This window comes from Lepidochelys kempii, chromosome 9, assembly GCF_965140265.1.
Source record: "Lepidochelys kempii isolate rLepKem1 chromosome 9, rLepKem1.hap2, whole genome shotgun sequence".
NCBI classification, from domain to species: domain Eukaryota; kingdom Metazoa; phylum Chordata; order Testudines; family Cheloniidae; genus Lepidochelys; species Lepidochelys kempii.
The window spans coordinates 48206480-48224439 of record NC_133264.1 but is presented as its reverse complement, the minus strand read 5'-3'; the positions used below and the strand labels follow the sequence as shown (position 1 = coordinate 48224439).

Sequence of the window (17960 nt, the reverse complement as noted above, 5' to 3'; positions counted from 1 at the left end):
GTTGTCCTCCTGCCATTTAAAGATAGGAGAGAACTGGTCGGCAATCCAAGGCTGGAGCCCAGACCTCAGGAAATGACTGAAGAGCTTAGTTTCTGCCTCCAAGCAGCATGTAAGCTGGTGCCTTTCCTAACCTGCTCTCACACACAGTCCACACTACATAAAATCTAAGTTGACCCCTCCGTAGGGTTTGATTTTTAGTAAAGATATTAACAAGGCAACAAAGTTCTGCCCCAATTTTTACCCAGACTTGGATACTCCTAGAATTGCATCCTTCAATCTGCTCAGCTCACCCTCTGGACAGCCACTCCATTCAATCCATTCTACTGCTCTGTACCTTATGTAGGTGGAGATCCATTTGACTCATTTCATCTTCACAACCAACTTACATTCCCCAGCAAACATTGTGGGCTGCTTATAGGCAAACACAGCCAGCCTATTATCTAAAGCAGACGCTGAAGATCTTTTGTGAGATATGTAGACCTGGCTATAAAGGAGAATGTACAATTGGAATAATTAACAATTTTGTTGAAAACGAGTGAGGACTAGAATCCAGCTCATACTTCCACAGCTCTGCTGGCTCTGCAGTGCTATCAGAAATAAGAAATGGTGAAAAAATATTTTTATTATTGATGCAGGAAGAAAAGGAAGAAACATATCTGTTCAGTGAGATGGTGCCACTTTTACATAGTCACTTTTCAAAGCAGACTACTACTTCAGGTGACTTACAGTCCACACAAGAAGTCTTTACCAAAGACACAAATATGCACCTTAATCTCAGTCTCAACCTTAAGCACAAAGCCATCCCTTCCTCCCCAAGAAGTATTCTTCTTCATATTTTTGGTAACGTGAAGAATTCAAATAAAAAAGAAAAATAAATTTAAACTACTCACTGTAACACCGGCAAATCTGAAGTAATCATTTTTGTAGCACAGCACCCTCTATGAAATATTAGAACTACATAGAATTTCTTCTAGTGATGACGTTACAAGACAACTTCCTGATAACGATTTTCATTAATCTCAAAGTCCAACCTATAAAATAAAAAGATGAAAACTTGTTAAAGTCATGATTTCAAAACGGACGTTCAATATATTAAATGAAACATTGTTATAGACTAAAATCTGTTAGCTCTGTATTAAGTTTACTATTTCAATCATATGAAACTCCAAAAATTCAGAATGAATACACCATGGCAACTTGGCTATATCCTTGCATTACATCATATATTACATATCATCATTACAACTGGGCCCAGCAACATGCATCTGAACACTAGACAATATGACATTTTTTAAGAATTTACATGTATGGCATTTTGTATTCCTAGATATATATTCATGCTGAAGTCACATTAACATAGTTTTGTATACATAATATTCGAAGAAAACAAAAAACTAAAGACACAAACAGTACAAAATAAATGTAAATATAAGAGTATAGAGTGTGAGGGACTAGTGAACACACTTTCTATTCAACCCAGGAAAAACGGAACCTATTCAATAGGGTTTAACTTCAACCAAAGTTAATCCTGAGCTGAAGGCCTTAAGACAAAACTCTTCTTGTTAACATTCCCTTCCTAGAACTCCAGCTGCCTGATTAGACTACCTAATAAAATGCAGGATGAGAGCATTTTAGATGATTGTTCCCTCTATGCAATCCAAACAGCAGATACAAGAATGTCTAACTGTAATACAGGGCTAAATTCATCCACCTTACACAGAAAGGCAGAACTTGAAATAAAAGAGACAAGTATGCATTCTCACAAGAGGTATCCTCTAGTCTGTAGACCAGTGAGATAATCACATCACAAAGGCGACTTCTACGGAACAACTTTCCAAATTAATGGACTGTGTGAAACTCAGAGGGGCTGATCTGTTGATACAGCAGAATATGAGGGATTGCTGTAAAGTTGTTGCATTAGATGTGAGTTTGATAAATAAAGCGTGTGCGCTGTTTTTCAGTATCTGTGGGAAATGAAAGTGAATGCATTATGGATAAGACTGCAAGTTTGTCACGGATTGCATAGATTTCATGACTTTCTGTGACCTCCGTGACTTCTGCCTGGCTGCTGCTGGGGCAGTCTCGGGCCACCCCCAAACCACCAACAGTTTGGGTGTGGGACGGGGCTCAGGGCTGGGGCGCGGAAGGGGGTGAGGACTCTGGGCAGTGCTTACCTTGGGGGTCTCCCCAGAAACAGCAACATGTCCCTCCCTCAGCTCCTGGCACCACCCTCGCATCTCCCATTGGCCGCGGTACCCTGCCAATGGGAGCTGCGGAGCTAGGAGCTTAGGGAGGGACATGTTGCCGCTTCTGAGAAGCCAGGTAGGGAGCCTGCGAGTCCCACCAACCCCGCCCAGCACCTGCGGCACCCACTGGGCTGCTCCCACCTGAGCACCACTGGAGCCCCCTGGGCTGCCATCCCTGGAGCACTTGTGGGGCCCCCACAAGCACCCACAGCTCTCTCAAGATTTTATCAGGGATATAGTATAAGTCATGGACAGGTCACGGGCCGTGATTTTTTGTCTACTGCTCGTGACCCGTCGATGACTTTTACTAAAACTACTCATGACTAAAACATAGCCTTAATTATGGAGTGCTGCAGTGTGTTATAGAAAACCTAGCAGTCACTGTGAAGGGGGAAATGAATGCTAGGAACTTTCCCTTAAATATCTTCATTCCATGCCTTTAAAGCTTTGGGTTGATAAGGATCCATCAGGATGCACCCTAAAGAGTCAATAAAATAAAGGGATTTTTTGCATTAATTTCCTAACTTTTATACTTGGCTGATGTACTTAAGTGGGTTCCACAAGATTAGAGAAATGACAAGGGGAGCTGCACCTGCCTGGGAAACAAAGGTAGAAACTGCATTGATGAAGCAGCTTCTATGATTTGTGTCAAACTTCTTCAACAGCATGAGAAGCTGCAACATGCATTAGGAAGGTTTTTGTCTCCGTGTCCTTTTATCACCATTTAAAAGTTACTGAAAGTAGATATACCAGGAGCAACACATCATATTTAATAGTGACGACAACATGCCATAACCTTTCCCACTTCTGGAAAATGGATGCAGTCAGAAGCGGCCGCAGCGGCAGCTCTGCCTAGTGTGCTTCCCCATTCCTGTCAGCGCGAAGCACATCTCTCAGCTTCCAAAACTACAAATGTGCAACACCAGCATGCGAAATGGGTAACCCATAACAAAACACAACATTTTCTTTCAGCCTCTGCAGTTTGTGTGGATTAAATATAACATTTATCCTTATGAAACTCTGAACTGGCACACATTCATGGTTTTTCACAGCAAAGGCGATTAACCATTGGAACAAACTGCCAAGGGACGTGGTGGATTCTTCATCTTTTGGTGTCTTCAAATCAAAAGATATATAACCTCTTTCTGGATCATGTGCTTTAGTCAAAACACAAGTTACGCTTTAGTCAAACACAAATTACTGGGCTCAATACAGGAGCAACTGGGTGAATTTTAATGGCCTGTGATATGTAGGAGATCCAACGAGATGATCTAATGATCCCTTCTGGCCTGAAATTCTCTAAATCCTTAAAGATAGAGCCTTTCATAGATTTCAGTAGTAGGCAAACACCCACCACTGTTGCCTTGACCATGGAGGAGCTACTAAGATTACCTTGGTCCTATCATGTCTTCTCTCTCCCAGTACCTTTTGTATCAGTGCAAAGCATACAAACAACAGTCCCCTCCCCCAATTCAGAAGAAACATGAGGACAATGGATAGAATGTTTCTGTCTGGAAATAGGGCACTGCATGTTGGTGAAGAGAACTCTCTCTGGAAACCTTCAAAAGCTGAATATATTTTGAATTAGTGAATCCTTTACAGAACTTTCATGCAGCTGTGTAAGGTCTCTGCTGAGTTGGTCTGCTTTGTCATTGTCCTTGCTTGCTAAGTTAAGAGCAATTGTTGCACATACACCAGTCCCACGACTGTTTGATTGCCTCCTTGTATAGTTGACATGCGTGAACTCCTTCCTACATGTTCAGGTAATGACAGCTGCTGTATTTTCCATGACAACTTATATTACCTTGTTGTGGATATGACATAGAAAATTATTTCAGAGCTACACTGATAGCCCTCAGTTCTAGCATATTTATATGTAGGGCCCTACCAAATACACAGTCATGAATAACGTGTCACAAACAATGAAATCTGGTCACCCCCCCATGAAATCTGGTCTTTTGTATGTTTTTACCCTATACTACACAGATTTCACTGGAGAGACCAGTGTTTCTCAAATGGGGGGTCTTGACTCATAAGGGAGTTGCAGGGGGAGGGGGGGTCACCAGGTTATTTTCGGGGATGTCACAGTATTGTCACAACTGCTCTTACTTCTGCACTGACTTCAGAGCTAGGCGGCTGTTGGCCAGGTGCCCAGCTCTGAAGGCAGCACCCTGCCAGCAGCAGCACAGAAGTAAGGGTGCAATACCATATCATGCCATCCTTACTTCTTGCTAGTGCTGCCTTCAGAGCTGGGTGGCCGGAAAGTGGCAGCTGCTGACTGAGGGCCCAGCTCTGCAGACAGCAGCGCAGAAGTAAGGGTGGAAATACCATACCATGCCATCCTTACTTCTGTGCTGCTACTGGAGACAGCTCTGCCTTTAGAGCTGGGCTCCCGGCCTGCAGCCGCCACTCTCCAGCTGCTCTTCTCTAAAGGCAGCACAGCTGCCAGCAGCAGTACAGGAGTAAAGGTAGCAGTACTGCAACCCCCCCACACACAATAACATTGCGACACCCCCCCACCCCAACTCCTTTTTGGGTCAGGACCCCTACAATCACAATACCGTGAAATTTAAGATTTAAATAGCTGAAATCATTAAATTTTAAAACTTTTAAATCTTATGACCACGAAATTGAACAAAATGGACCATGATTTTGGTAGGGACCTAGTTATATGTGATGCCTTTTCTCCATAGCTCCAACATTTCCAAATCAATATATAGTCTCCATGCTTTCTCCATCCTTTCTTGGAAGTATCCAAAGTGATCATCAACAAAGGAGTGAGAGGATTGAAAGATACTCCTTTGAGAACATTCTCTGGTTGAGTCCACCACAACAAGGACACTAGAATTGCTTTTGTGAGAGACAATTCTGAACAGGCTAGCCTTTTGCTTTTCAGATTTGTATAGGCCAACAATACATTACTATTTCCGGGAGCATTGTGCCACTAATGCTGAAAAGGTCTCATTCTGAGTCTGGCATAAAATGTGACAAATTGCCAAAGTCCCTGAAAGAAAATTATCTTTTGAGAGGAGATTTTGTATCAATATCTGTATGACAGACTGAAATTTTAGAAATCTCGCCATTGGAAGAAAGACTTTGCCTTCTTGAAAGTCAAGATCTGCCCCTTATGAATGCAATTCTTTGTGTAGGAAAGAGGAGATTTTTTTCATATTCATCAAGTCCTAAATTTTCCACAAAAGAGTACACGTAAGGCAGATGTTCTTCATAAGGCCTTCTTTTGTTGAAACTTTGAGAAGCCAATCATCCAAATATAGATAGACGAAAATACCATAACAATACTATCTCAGACAAGCTGCTAACACAACTAATATTAAAACGGTTGTGCAGCAGAAAAAGCCAAAAGATAGAACCTTGTATTGAAAATTATCCTGGCAGATAGCGAAGTGTAGATGTGTGTGAAGATTTAGTCTTATAGAGATATGGAAATATGCATCCTCCTTTACCTCAAAAGTTGAAAACCAACTTAGAGTCAAAAGGGAATGGTTAATAGACACCAGAGGCAACATATGACTCTAGAACTTCCTGCTATGTGTGTTAAGCTTTCTCATGTCTAATAGCGGATGGAGACCTCCAACTTCCTTTAATATTAGGAAATATCTTGTGCATTACACCCCTTTCTGGACCCCCTTGGAACCTCCTTTATTGCTCCTAATAGAATCAGAGACTGGATTTCTTAATGTGTTCTCGTGGGACAGATCCCTGAAAAGGGAGAGGAAGGGGACTGATAAACGTTTTCTAATTCAAAGGCAGAGACTTTCTCTATTACTTCCAAAACACAGCTGTCCAATGTGACTGAGGTTCCTGTCTGGAGGAATTGAGAAAGCTGGCTTCCAAATGGCGGGGAAGTGGATACACTGTTGATGAGGATTAAGAGCTGCAAACCCATGTCAAACTTGTGACTTGATATTTGACAGAGATGACAAAGTTGAAGAACGCTTTACTTTCACTCATGGCTTGAAAGGTTTCCTTCCATTCAGATACTGCCTTGGATCCAGAGCCTGGTACAGAGACCAATGTCTTATACAGAACTTCTCTCTCCTTGAATCTGAACTTGCCAGGAGCCAAGACAGGACTCCTGTCCTTAGCATTGGGCACTTTTTCAAATTTGTAACCAACACAACACAGCCAACAGTTCTTGAAGTAGCAAGCCTTGCAGCCTGTTCTGTAGATCTTTCTGAGTTTGTGGCGGGAATGTTGAGCAAACTGAATGCCTTAATAGAGAATGGCCCTCATCCAGGCACACCAGAGACTAGGTTGAGCATCAGACATCAGGAAGATCACTTGACAGGATACACACTTTTTTAAATTCTTCAACTCCAACATGGAACTGGAGATGGAACAGAAGAGCTAACTATTATTAATTATAACCAAGGAATTAAGTTATAACTATTAAGCTCTCCTAACTATGATTAGCAATAAAACTAGTACTAAGATCTCTAAACCTACTTTGAAAACAAATGTGGAGCCAAAGGACCTGGAGAGATTCACCTCTGTCTTTTGGTGCAGTTGAAAAGAACTGAAGTGGGAGAGTCACACCCCATTTACAGTCTTACATTCAGTAGATTAACAAACACAGAAAGAAGGGCTAGGAGGGGCATCTAACAGGCACTTCTACTAGAATGTTTCCACTATCTAGCCTGAACCAACTGGTGCATCCCATGAGTGGGAATATGCAGAGAACACTCAAAAAAGAACCGACAGTTTTACAGGATTAAGTATGAAAATGAACAATACAACTGACACAGCAAGCATTTTGTTATTTTGATATGCCTTTTCCCTCCACTCTGGGACTCAGAACCATGCAGGAGTGAGCCCTCCCCAACCAGGGTCACCAGGGCCCATGTATTCCCACCCCTCCCCTTTCAGCCACATGGTTTTGGAAATGAAAAACTCCTGGGAGGAGCCAGCCAGATATTCAGCTGGCAGCAGGAAACTTCTAGATTTTGAGTTTGTATCACACCTAGCACAGTGGGCCCTGATCTCAGTTGGTCATGAGGCACTACTGAAACAGTACTACTAACAATACATTTTTTATGCTGCTCCAGAGCAGTAAAAAAATGATTTATCTAACCATAAATTTTTCTCCTCTGAAGTGGGTATCTGATGCTCTGTGATCCATTACAACTCATTTATTCCTCCTCAACTTCCAAGCCAGAAACTCCAGCCCCTTTTTTTTATTTTAAGCATTCAAGTTTCATAATGTGCTCCCAGCAAGGGGAGCTGTTCAGAGAACTGAAGCCCCAGTCACCAGTCCAAGCTGAGAAGGGAAATTATCAATTTTGATTAATAAACATTACAAAAGATTAGCTATCTACTTATTCATTTCTTATACAGTAAAGTTAGATCCCAATAGGAAAGAATTCTAAGGTTTTTCCCTCTCTGTAAAAATACTCCATAAGAAAAAACAAAATGAGATTTCCCCTCCAACTGGCACTTAATGCAAAAATTGGTAATGTCCTGGGTAGTGTCTCAGGCTTGGTCTACACTAGAAAGTTAGGTCGACATAAGCTGTGTTAGTTCGACTGAATAACATATGTGTCTACACTACTGAGTCCTTTCCACAGACTTAAGCGGCCTGTAAAGTCGACTTCTGTACTCCACCTCCGCGAGAGGCGTAGCATTTGATTTGACATCCACAGGTCAACATGGGGCTAGTGTAGACACTGCATTGTGTAATTCGAATGAATTGGCCTCCAGGAGGTGTCCCACAGCACTCTGTGACCGCTCTGGAGAGTGCTTTCAATTCCACTGCACGTCAGCCAGGTACACAGGAAACAGCCACTCCCTTGTGAAAGCCCCGGGTACTTTTGAATTTTCATTTCCTGTTTGCTCAGCGTGGAGAGCTCACCAACACATGATCATGGAGACACAAGGCCACAAATGCACTCCAGCATGGAATACACAGCAGGTGGTGGATCTTATTGCTGTGTGGGGAGAACAGTCTGTGCAGGCAGAGCTCCGATTCAGCAGAAGGAACACTGACATCTATGCCAAAATCATGCAGGGCATAAAGGAGAAGGGCTACACCAGGGATACGCTGCAGTGCCACATGAAAATAAAGGAGCTTCAGCAAGTGTATTAGAAGACAAGGGAGGCGAACAATCATTCTTCCCCACAGACATACCACTTTTATGACGAGCTGCATTAAATTCTCGGCAGCGACCCCACCACTACCCGAAAGTGCTCCATGGATACCCCCAGGAGCACCAGGCGACCACGAGCAATGAAGATCACATTGTTGATGAGGAAGAGGAGGAGCAGAATGTGTGGCAAGTAATCAGATGATCCATTCTACTCAACAGCCAAGAACTGTTTTTAACCCTGGAGCCCACGCCCACACAGGACCAGCTGGCAGCAGAGCGTGATGCCAGGAAAGGCAGCTCTGGTGAGTTTACACTTCCAATCAAACCGTAGGGGTTACATGGTACTATTTTTAATGTTTATTCTGAAAAAAGTAGGTGCAATGGGTATCGGTGGCCACTCCAGCTCTGCAGAGGGTGCTCTCTGAAAAAGACTGTTTATGTGCATGTGAGTGACCCTGAAATTCTCCATGGAGATCTCTAGGAAGCTTTCATGGAGGTACTCTGCAATCCTTTGCAGAAGGTTTTTTGGGAAGGGCTGCCTTATTTCATCCATCACGGTAGGACACTTTCCCGCGCCACTCCAGTATTAACTCTGCTGGCATCATTGCAGCACTCAGCATTGCAGCATAAGGACCAGGTCTGTACCCAAACACTTGCAACATCTGCTCCCTTGCCACCTTTGTTACCCCTAGGAGAGTGATATCGCATATGGTCACCTAGGGGAAACAGGGGAAGTTTTCAATGCTAACCTTTAAACCACAAACAATTCAACAAGTAATCTGCCCCTATTTTATGAAATCTGAGTCTCACAACCACGATTTCCCAAACGTGCCATGGTTGTGGTTGGAAAGGATCACTGAGCATTGCAACCAGCTTTTTAAAAAAAGAGGGGTGGCTTCCTGTTTGTCTCCCTTCCCTCCCCAAACCCGTGTTGCTTTTGTAGAAAACGAACTATCTGGGGGGGCTTTACACTAGTGCCTGTCCTCAAGCACCATACAGGTTGCTAGGGGAAAGGGTGCTTTTCGGAAGTTCCAACCAGTGATCCCAAGGATGCCTTCACAAAAGCTGTAGCACAAGACCTCTCACCCATGCCTCGTGGTCTTACTCACCATGGCTGGAGCAACAATCCGACTCTTGCAGTAGCCAGCAGTTGTGATTACACTACAGCTTGCACTGAAGTGCATTGAGTGGTACGTTTTTTTATAAAAAGGATTAACCTTGCACCAAAAGCAATGTATGCACTGTCAATGCTACCCTTGTGCTTTGTATTGCATCTGAAACCTTATCAGTCGGTGCATCCTCCACACCGGGACAGAGACTTTCCCAGATTAGAACGTGGAAAAAGACGATTCGGGAGGACATGTTCAATGAGTTAATGCACGCCTCCGAGAGTGACAAGACAGAGCTCAGAGCATGGAGGATTACACTGTCGGAGAACCTGGACATGGAGGACAGGAGAGCGTGCAGGGAACAAAGAGTATGCCACACAAGAAGAGATGCTGCGGATTATGAAGGAGCAATCAGACACATTGAGGCATCTGGCTGAGGTTCAAGAATGGCAGCTGGATGCTAGAGTAGCTCTGCAGCCTATACTGAACCTACTGCCATCATTGCCAAGTTCCACATACTCCTCCCCCAATCACCACTAGAGGAGGGTACAAGGACCAGAAGGCACCCATTCCCACACCTTTGATCATTATTGCAGTACATCGGTAAGCAAGCTGTCCTTTTTTCTCCCCCCCACCCCCCGCGTTATCAGCCCTTTTGCCTCAGGTTATCTTACTTTTCTTTGCTGTCTCTATGTGTTTGTGTGCATAATAAAACTTAACATATTGAGGAGAAAAGACTCTTTATTCATTCAACACATGGCAGTTAGTGGGGGTGGAGGTTACAGGGGAGAAAATGCAATGAAGGGGACAGTTTGGTAAGGAACACCACAGATAAGCATCACATTACTGTGGCTCAGTGCTTGTTCCCTGAGCCCAGAAGCGGCACTCAACTATGTCGTCAAGGTGATGCGTGACTGTCGCCAGCAAATGTAAATTGCTCCACTCTGTCTTCCAGCAGGGCCGCTTGCGTGGCATCACATTGTTCTGCACAGCAGCTCCTGTACTGGCTGTGTAAATACTGCACGAGGTGTTTGTAATGCTCACAACAACAGTGTACAGCTGAGCAGGGTCCATGCTTATTGTGCTATGGCTTCTGCGCAGGTAACCCAGGCTTTAGAAAAAGGCTTGGTTTGTTTGCCATTGATTTCAGGGAGGGAGGAAGGGAGGTAAGTGCATCATGGGAGGCTAATGCCATGTTTCCATAACCACCCACACAAATGTTTTGGTCCCATAAGGCATTGCAAGCCCAACCCAAAAATCCACTCTGCTACATGCACTGTGGGATAGCTACCCACAGTGCAGTGCTCCGTGTGTCAACGCAAACCCTGCTAGGGAGGATGCACTCCACCGACACAATGAGAAAGACGGACTTCCTTAAATCGGAGACTTGATGTCGACTTACATAAAATAAACTTAGTTTTGTAGTGTAGACATGACCTCAGAGAAGAAAGAATTACAGATAGGTAAGTAAGTTTTACCATTCTCCTTCACGGATACCTGGTGCTCCGTGATCCATTACAACAAGGAAGCGGCTAGCTGTAAAACCAATCTCCACAAACAGGAATGTAACTTAAAAATGAATCAAGATAATAAACACCTCTTATCTGAGGGTGTTTGGGGTTTGTTTGGTGGGTTTTGGGTTGTTTTGGTCTTTCTTCTTCTTCCTTTCCCTACCATATGAAAGGTTTTAATAAATAAAAACGAAGAGACACACCAGAACCCCATGTTCAAAAGTCATATCAGACAATCTATTTTAAAAGTGATAAATAAGAGAATTCACAAAAGACAAGGCAGATATATGGCAAAATTACCCAAAAGCACTACTAAGCTGTTCTACTCAGAAAATGACCATGTACCTGATTGAGGGAGCCCTCTCAGAAAGAGGGTGGATCTTTAATGCAGAAGTTCATAGACCTGACAAACTATTGAATTTGTCCATCTGAAAATAGTGAATATGGATGCCTTGCACCCTCTCCTAGATCACACAACTAATCCTGAGGTTGCATCTGATTTTCTTCAAATTATTAATTTTGCATAAACAGAATTTGAATGACCTGACCACATCTGAAGTATGCAACTGATTCTCCTAGTTGTGAATGGGATTGACACACAAGGAAGGAAAATATGTAGATTGGTTGAAATGAAAAACAATTATGGAGGAAAGAGAATTCTTGTACATACAGAAGAATCACCTCATCTGGGAAAACAATGCAAATAAGAATTCCAGATGAATAAAACATTAGAAAGTGTGAGAGTACTGCAAAAAAGGCCTAGAAGTGGAAAGGATGTGCTACCAAGCTCCTAACAGAAGACTAGGGCTCTTGACTGGGTCCAAGCCAGGAGACAAAATAAGATTCTTGTCCTTTCTAAAGCATCATAAAGATCAAGTTCTCTGAATCTCTTGAAAAGACTAGATTTGTTTCTAGATGTGAGCAGGAAGTTAGTTAACTCTCCTGAATACTTATGCTCCAGAAGGTAAAAATTCTTAGGTTTCAAAGCAAGAGCCTCCGGTAACATAGGTCTGGGAGACTGAAAAACATTTTTATGGCTGACTTAGAACAACGCTTCCTCAGCTCTCGTCCCCTAACGCCCCTACTCTACTTGCGCTACATTGATAACATCATCATCTGGACCCATGGAAAAGAAGCCCTTGAGGAATTCCACCATGATTTCAACAATTTCCATCCCACCATCAACCTCAGCCTGGTCCAGTCCACACAAGAGATCCACTTCCTGGACACTACAGTGCTAATAAACGATGGTCACGTAAACACCACCCTATACCGGAAACCTACTGACCACGATTCCTACCTACATGCCTCCAGCTTTCACCCTGACCACACCACACGATCCATCGTCTACAGCCAAGCTCTGCGATACAACCGCATTTGCTCCAACCCCTCAGACGGAGACAAACACCTACAAGATCTCTATCAAGCATTCTTACAACTACAATACCCACCTGCTGAAGTGAAGAAACAGATTGATAGAGCCAGAAGAGTTCCCAGAAGTCTCCTACTACAGGACAGGCCTAACAAAGAAAATAACAGAACGCCACTAGCCATCACCTTCAGCCCCCAACTAAAACCCCTCCAACGCATTATCAAGGATCTACAACCTATCCTGAAGGATGACCCAACACTCTCACAAATCTTGGGAGACAGGCCAGTCCTTGCCTACAGACAGCCCCCCAACCTGAAGCAAATACTCACCAGCAACCTCATACCACACAACAGAAGCACTAACCCAGGAAACTAGCCTTGCAACAAAGCCCATTGCCAACTCTGTCCACCATCATAGGACCCAATCACATCAGCCACACTATCAGAGCCTTGTTCACCTGCATATCTACCAATGTGATATATGCCATCATGCGCTAGCAATGCCCCTCTGCCATGTACATTGGCCAAACCGGACAGTCTCAACACAAAAGAATAAATGGACACAAATCAGACGTCAAGAATTATAACATTCAAAAACCAGTTGGAGACCACTTCAACCTCCCTGGACACTCAGTTACAAACCTAAAAGTCGCAATTCTTCAACAAAAAAACTTCAAAAACAGACTCCAATGAGAAACTGCAGAATTGGAATTAATTTGCAAACTGGACACCATTAAATCAGGCTTCAATAAAGACTGGGAGTGGATGAGTCATTACACAAACTAAAAACTATTTCCCCATGCTAATTTTCCCCCTACTGTTACTATACCTTCTTGTCAACTGTTTGAAATGGGCCATCCTGATCATTACAAACGTTTTTTTTTTCTCCTGCTGATAAGAGCCCACCTTAATCAATTAGTCTCGGTAGAGTTGGTATGGCAACTCCCATTTTTTCATGTTCTCTGTGTACATATATCTTCCTACTGTATTTTCCACTGGATGCATCTGATGAAGTGGGCTTTAGCTCACGAAAGCTTATGCTCAAATAAATTTGTTAGTCTCTATGGTGCCACAAGAATGCCACATCATTCTTTTTGCTGATACAGACTAACAAAGCTACCACTCAAACAAATTAGACAGACTACTTGGAGGACAAATACATGAGAAGCTCCTAGCAAAAAATACAACTTGTGAAATATTTCCTTGGGCAACTGGACTAGAACAAGAAAAGTCTGATAGTGACAGGCCAGACCATGAGGGGGCACTAAGCAGCTCCTCTGAAGATAGATGAAGCCAAGCGACTTGAGTAGTTGAAAGATTTGGTTAATTTCATATGGATGGGTTATCAACAGGTCATCCATGAATTTCCTGTCATATAATGGTCATCAGACACACCATGGAACATGAGAGAAATCAAGGAGCTTTGCATGGAATTGGATACGAGTCTGCAATGTTGCAAAGTGCTAGTAGCAATGGTGGCAAAGAAACTGACAGCTTCCTGTAGGACAGTGAAAAATCCTGAGATACAATCTCTATCAGAAAACCCCTCCACTCTCCTTCCTATTAGGAATAATCTTGAATGAACACCTCAAAAATATCCTCGGGAAAAGGAGTAATAGTTGCTAGCAAAATGAAGTCTGCAACACTGTCCTTCATTGCCCATTTACTGATCCAAAGGAAGAATGGCCAACACGATGTGGATTTTTTAAAAATTTGATTTGGAAAGCCTGAAAGCTTTGAAAGAAAACTGTTCTTTGTGGGGAGGGGAGAGAACTATAGCTGTGTATATGTGGGTCGGCAGCTACAAAAGGGGGCATTGGTGACCACCACCACTTCAGTTCTTTCCAACTCTGCCTCAGAGAAATTGTTTATTACAATGTCAAGAAGAGGGGAATATGAATATCCAAAGTCCATCTGGATGAACTCTGATTACAAGTAACCTCCATTTCTTCTTTGAGTGTCCACTGCATATTCCCACTTATGGGATAAATTTGGCAAGCACTACCCCAACCAGGAGAAGGGATGCAATGTTCTAATAAAATGAAGACTGAAGTACAGCTCTAGTTCTACCAAACTGCATCAGCTCTAGCAGCCAGATCTAAAATGTAATGTTTCATGAACGCATGGTACGGAGTCTCATCTCAAGTGGCAGCCTTACATATTCCTTCAACACATGCACATCTAAATCAAGCTATGGGGGTGGTCACTGGTCTGGTAGAACGCAAGCTAATACCATGCGGGAAGAGAGCGCTGCTATTTTATAAACTTTCCTGACACACCATTTGATCCATCTAGAAATGGTTAAAAAGGATATTGGCTGACCTTTATGAGTGTCTAGATATGAAAAACCATTTATTAAATTTGTAAAATTCTTGAGTTCTATTAAGATAATAAGCAAGGGTCTTTTGGCATCAAAATTACAAATCGTGGATTCCCCGTTACTGTGTGATTTGGGGGGTGGGAGGGAATGGCAGCTGTAGTTTGAGTGCCTCTGAAATCTGACACAATATGGGTTAGAAATCTTGAGTCAGGTCTCTGTAAAGCATAGAGAAAGGAGGATATGTCAGAAGGGCATTTACTTCATTGAACTGCCTCGTTGCAGTTATAATAATACAGGCAACCTTAAAAGATAAATGAAATAATGTACACTCCCCCAAGATTTAAATGGCATTTTATCAGCTGTGCTAACATTAAACTGAGGTCCCCAACAGGTACAGGATCTTTCACTAGTGGATAAAGATTTCCAAGTCCCTTCAGGAGCCTTTTAACTGACCCATGAGTAAATACCAATTTATTATCAACTTGTGGTATGCAGATATACCCATTAAATGAACCTTTGGCAAATAATCTCACAGATCCTCAGTCTTCATATGCAGTAAATATTCTAGAATATATTGAGTAGAAGCCAGTTTTGATTGCTCTGGTTTGTTGTCCATCCATGTCATAAATCTCGACCACTTAAGCTAGTAACATTTGCTGAACATCCAATGAACAAGATCTTTCAAGGTTTGTTCAAGTCTTATTACACAGTAGCTCAGTAGTTTGAGCACTGGCCTGCTAAACCCAGGGTTGTGAGTTCAATCCTTGAAGGGGGCTATTTAGGGATCTGGGGCAAAAATTGGGGATTGGTCCTGCTTTGAGCAGGGGGTTGGACTAGATGACCTCCTGAGGTCCCTTCCAAACCTGATATCCTACTCTATGAAATACACAGGTTCTGGACAAAAGATCTTGCTTTGTTGTTGCAATAATAGATCCCGTAACAATGGCCACATCCTGTATATCCCCTCTGACAACTGAAGTAGCTCCATGTACTGCCACGCTGAAGCCATTGATCTGAAGAATCTCCCATCTGGAGTCCAGCCCTGCCAACAGTGGGCATTCTTTCCTTACCTGCCTTCCTTGGAACCACACCAGACGATCGTCTTACACATGGCTCTGCCTTTGATGAGTCTGAGCATAGTGGGTACTAAAGGGCTTTCAGTTTCATCTAATACAGTCTCTTATGAGCCGTGCACACTGCAGGCTCTGCAGATAATTCTGGTGTTGATATTAGAATCTTTGTAGGCAACTTGGTCTTAGTTGGTATTGAGCCCCGAGCCAACACATCTTTTCATTCTGTGTTCCATGATATTAGACACACCCAATCCTATTAGGCTTTGCTGATAAAGACTCTTGGAGCAAGACTGCTTGTAACCTATTTCATCTGTCCTTACAGACTCTTGGAATAAAGATTCAGCAGATGGTGCATATGGACAGAAAGTGCCCTTCTCCAATATATGCAAAGCACTTTACATGAGACACCACAGGTTCAGGATAATGACCACAACCAAGACTGGCTAAGGCCCTTCCTAGAGCAATCAGGGCAAAAATACCTGGTTACAATGGGAGTCTGAAAGGAGTGGTGGTGTTTCAGGGATGGGGTCCTGCACCTGAGATTTTTCTGCCCCTCTGATTTACCAGCCTCCAAGACAACATATTTCACCCCAGTCAGAAGAGGAAAAAACAGCCAAGGCTCTCTGGCATAATACTTCCAAAATGCCAAATCCTGCTGATGAATTTACTGCTTAAGGCTTGCCTGACATATTGCTCCTGTTGGAGTGAGCACTTACTGTCATTCTTCACCTTGGTCTGAATTTCTGAGTAGCAAGAGTCTAGTGACTGAGATCTCCAAAGCCAGCTCCTGTTATGAATTTCCACCCATCAGTTTAAGGCTTGCCTGCCACATTCCTGCACAGTGAGGGAGGCAGCACGTTATTGCAAAGCCGGGCTGTGGCAGGAGGCCCTTTGATCTTAGCTGAGCCTACTACGCTGCCATGTTTCCTCCTCAAATACCAGTTCCCTCAAAAATAGCCTCCTCGCTACTGCCCTAGTAAGGAAAAAAAGACAAAAATAAAAAAAAATCCAATGGAAAAAACTTCTTTGCCTAGAGATTAGAAGGGTAAAAGGGAAGAAGAGGCCAAGAGGACCTCCTGCTTCTTCAACCAGAGGCAAGACATTGGGAGCTAGAAAAACTGTCAGTTTTCCAAACTGCTCACCTGCTAGAGGTACATTGTGCAACTAGATAGAAATGTTCAAAGAACAGCCTCTGTGTTTGGAATATGTGGAGGAACAACCAGTTGTAATGGATCATGGAGCACCAGGTGCCCACAAGGAAGAATTTTATTTTCTATGTGCCACAGATTTTTTTATATTAACAATAGCTACTTTGCTAGCAGCTGTTGGAGAAACTAATGGTTTTGAAAGCAGGAAAGGGATGAGAAAGTGATGCTTTAACCACAAGGGAGATTGTGCCTGTCTCCTCTTTTTCTCTACCTTCTGAGCAGGGATGAAGATGTCTTGACAGTGTTTTCACTTTATGAAACTGAATAATAAAAAACAGCACAAATTGACAGTCGTTTGTACTTGATCTTGCCAGGTGGCTACAGTAAGAGTATTCTTGAAGTACTTCCCTGTTAAATGCAGACTGACTTTCTTTAAGCCATTATTATATAGCTTTCAATTAGAACTGCCAGAGAAATCTCCCATCCTTCCACATAGTGGGAAACCATGAGATACGGGAAAGGCTCCTTCAGAGACCACTCTCAGTATGTGGAAGTGTACAGTTTACATATTTTCTTGCACATGGCCTAAATTCCATCTCCCTATAAAAGTAACAAATTAATTTAAACTCTAAACTTTATTTACTATCCCTGCCACTGAAGCAGAATTAGTGCTTTTCAAGTGTGCTCAGCACCCACAACGGGGCTGGCTTTTAAAAAGCAATCAGCTCTTGTTTAGAAACCTAAATGAAGTGAACAGATTTTCAGAAGCTGCTAATACTGAGCACTTTCAAAAATCTGGCCCCAGAAATACACAGAGACAACACCACACGGAGGTCAGAGTTGACTTTTCTTGTTGAAATCAGTGGGACAAAGTCATTCCACCCCAGGTCAGTTTTTTAACAGTAATATGGCTGCCCCAGAAAGAGAGTAAGTATTAACTTTTTAATTTTAAAAAATTCCTTTGAAGTCCCATATTCAACTATCTGACACAAGAATGTACTAGTCTAAAAATTTGAAGAAAAAGTCACTGAAGAAGGGCTACATGCAATGAAAGAGGAAAAAGTGAACACAAGTCAGG

At 42.8% G+C, this 17960-nt stretch overlaps 1 protein-coding gene across 8 annotated transcripts in view; it reads right to left on the bottom strand.

Annotated features, from left to right (window-relative positions):
* Positions 1–17960, bottom strand: part of STAG1 (STAG1 cohesin complex component) — a 380157-nt gene that overhangs the window by 307465 nt on the left and 54732 nt on the right. For 7 of the 8 annotated variants that reach the window (XM_073360216.1, XM_073360223.1, XM_073360219.1 and 4 more), the window contains one exon: positions 891–1031. The exons of the other annotated variant lie outside the window; for it this stretch is intronic. In XM_073360216.1, coding sequence (XP_073216317.1) covers positions 891–919 — 29 coding nt within the window. In that variant the 5' untranslated portion in view covers positions 920–1031. The remainder of the gene's footprint in view (positions 1–890; positions 1032–17960) is intronic. 8 annotated transcript variants of the gene reach the window in all.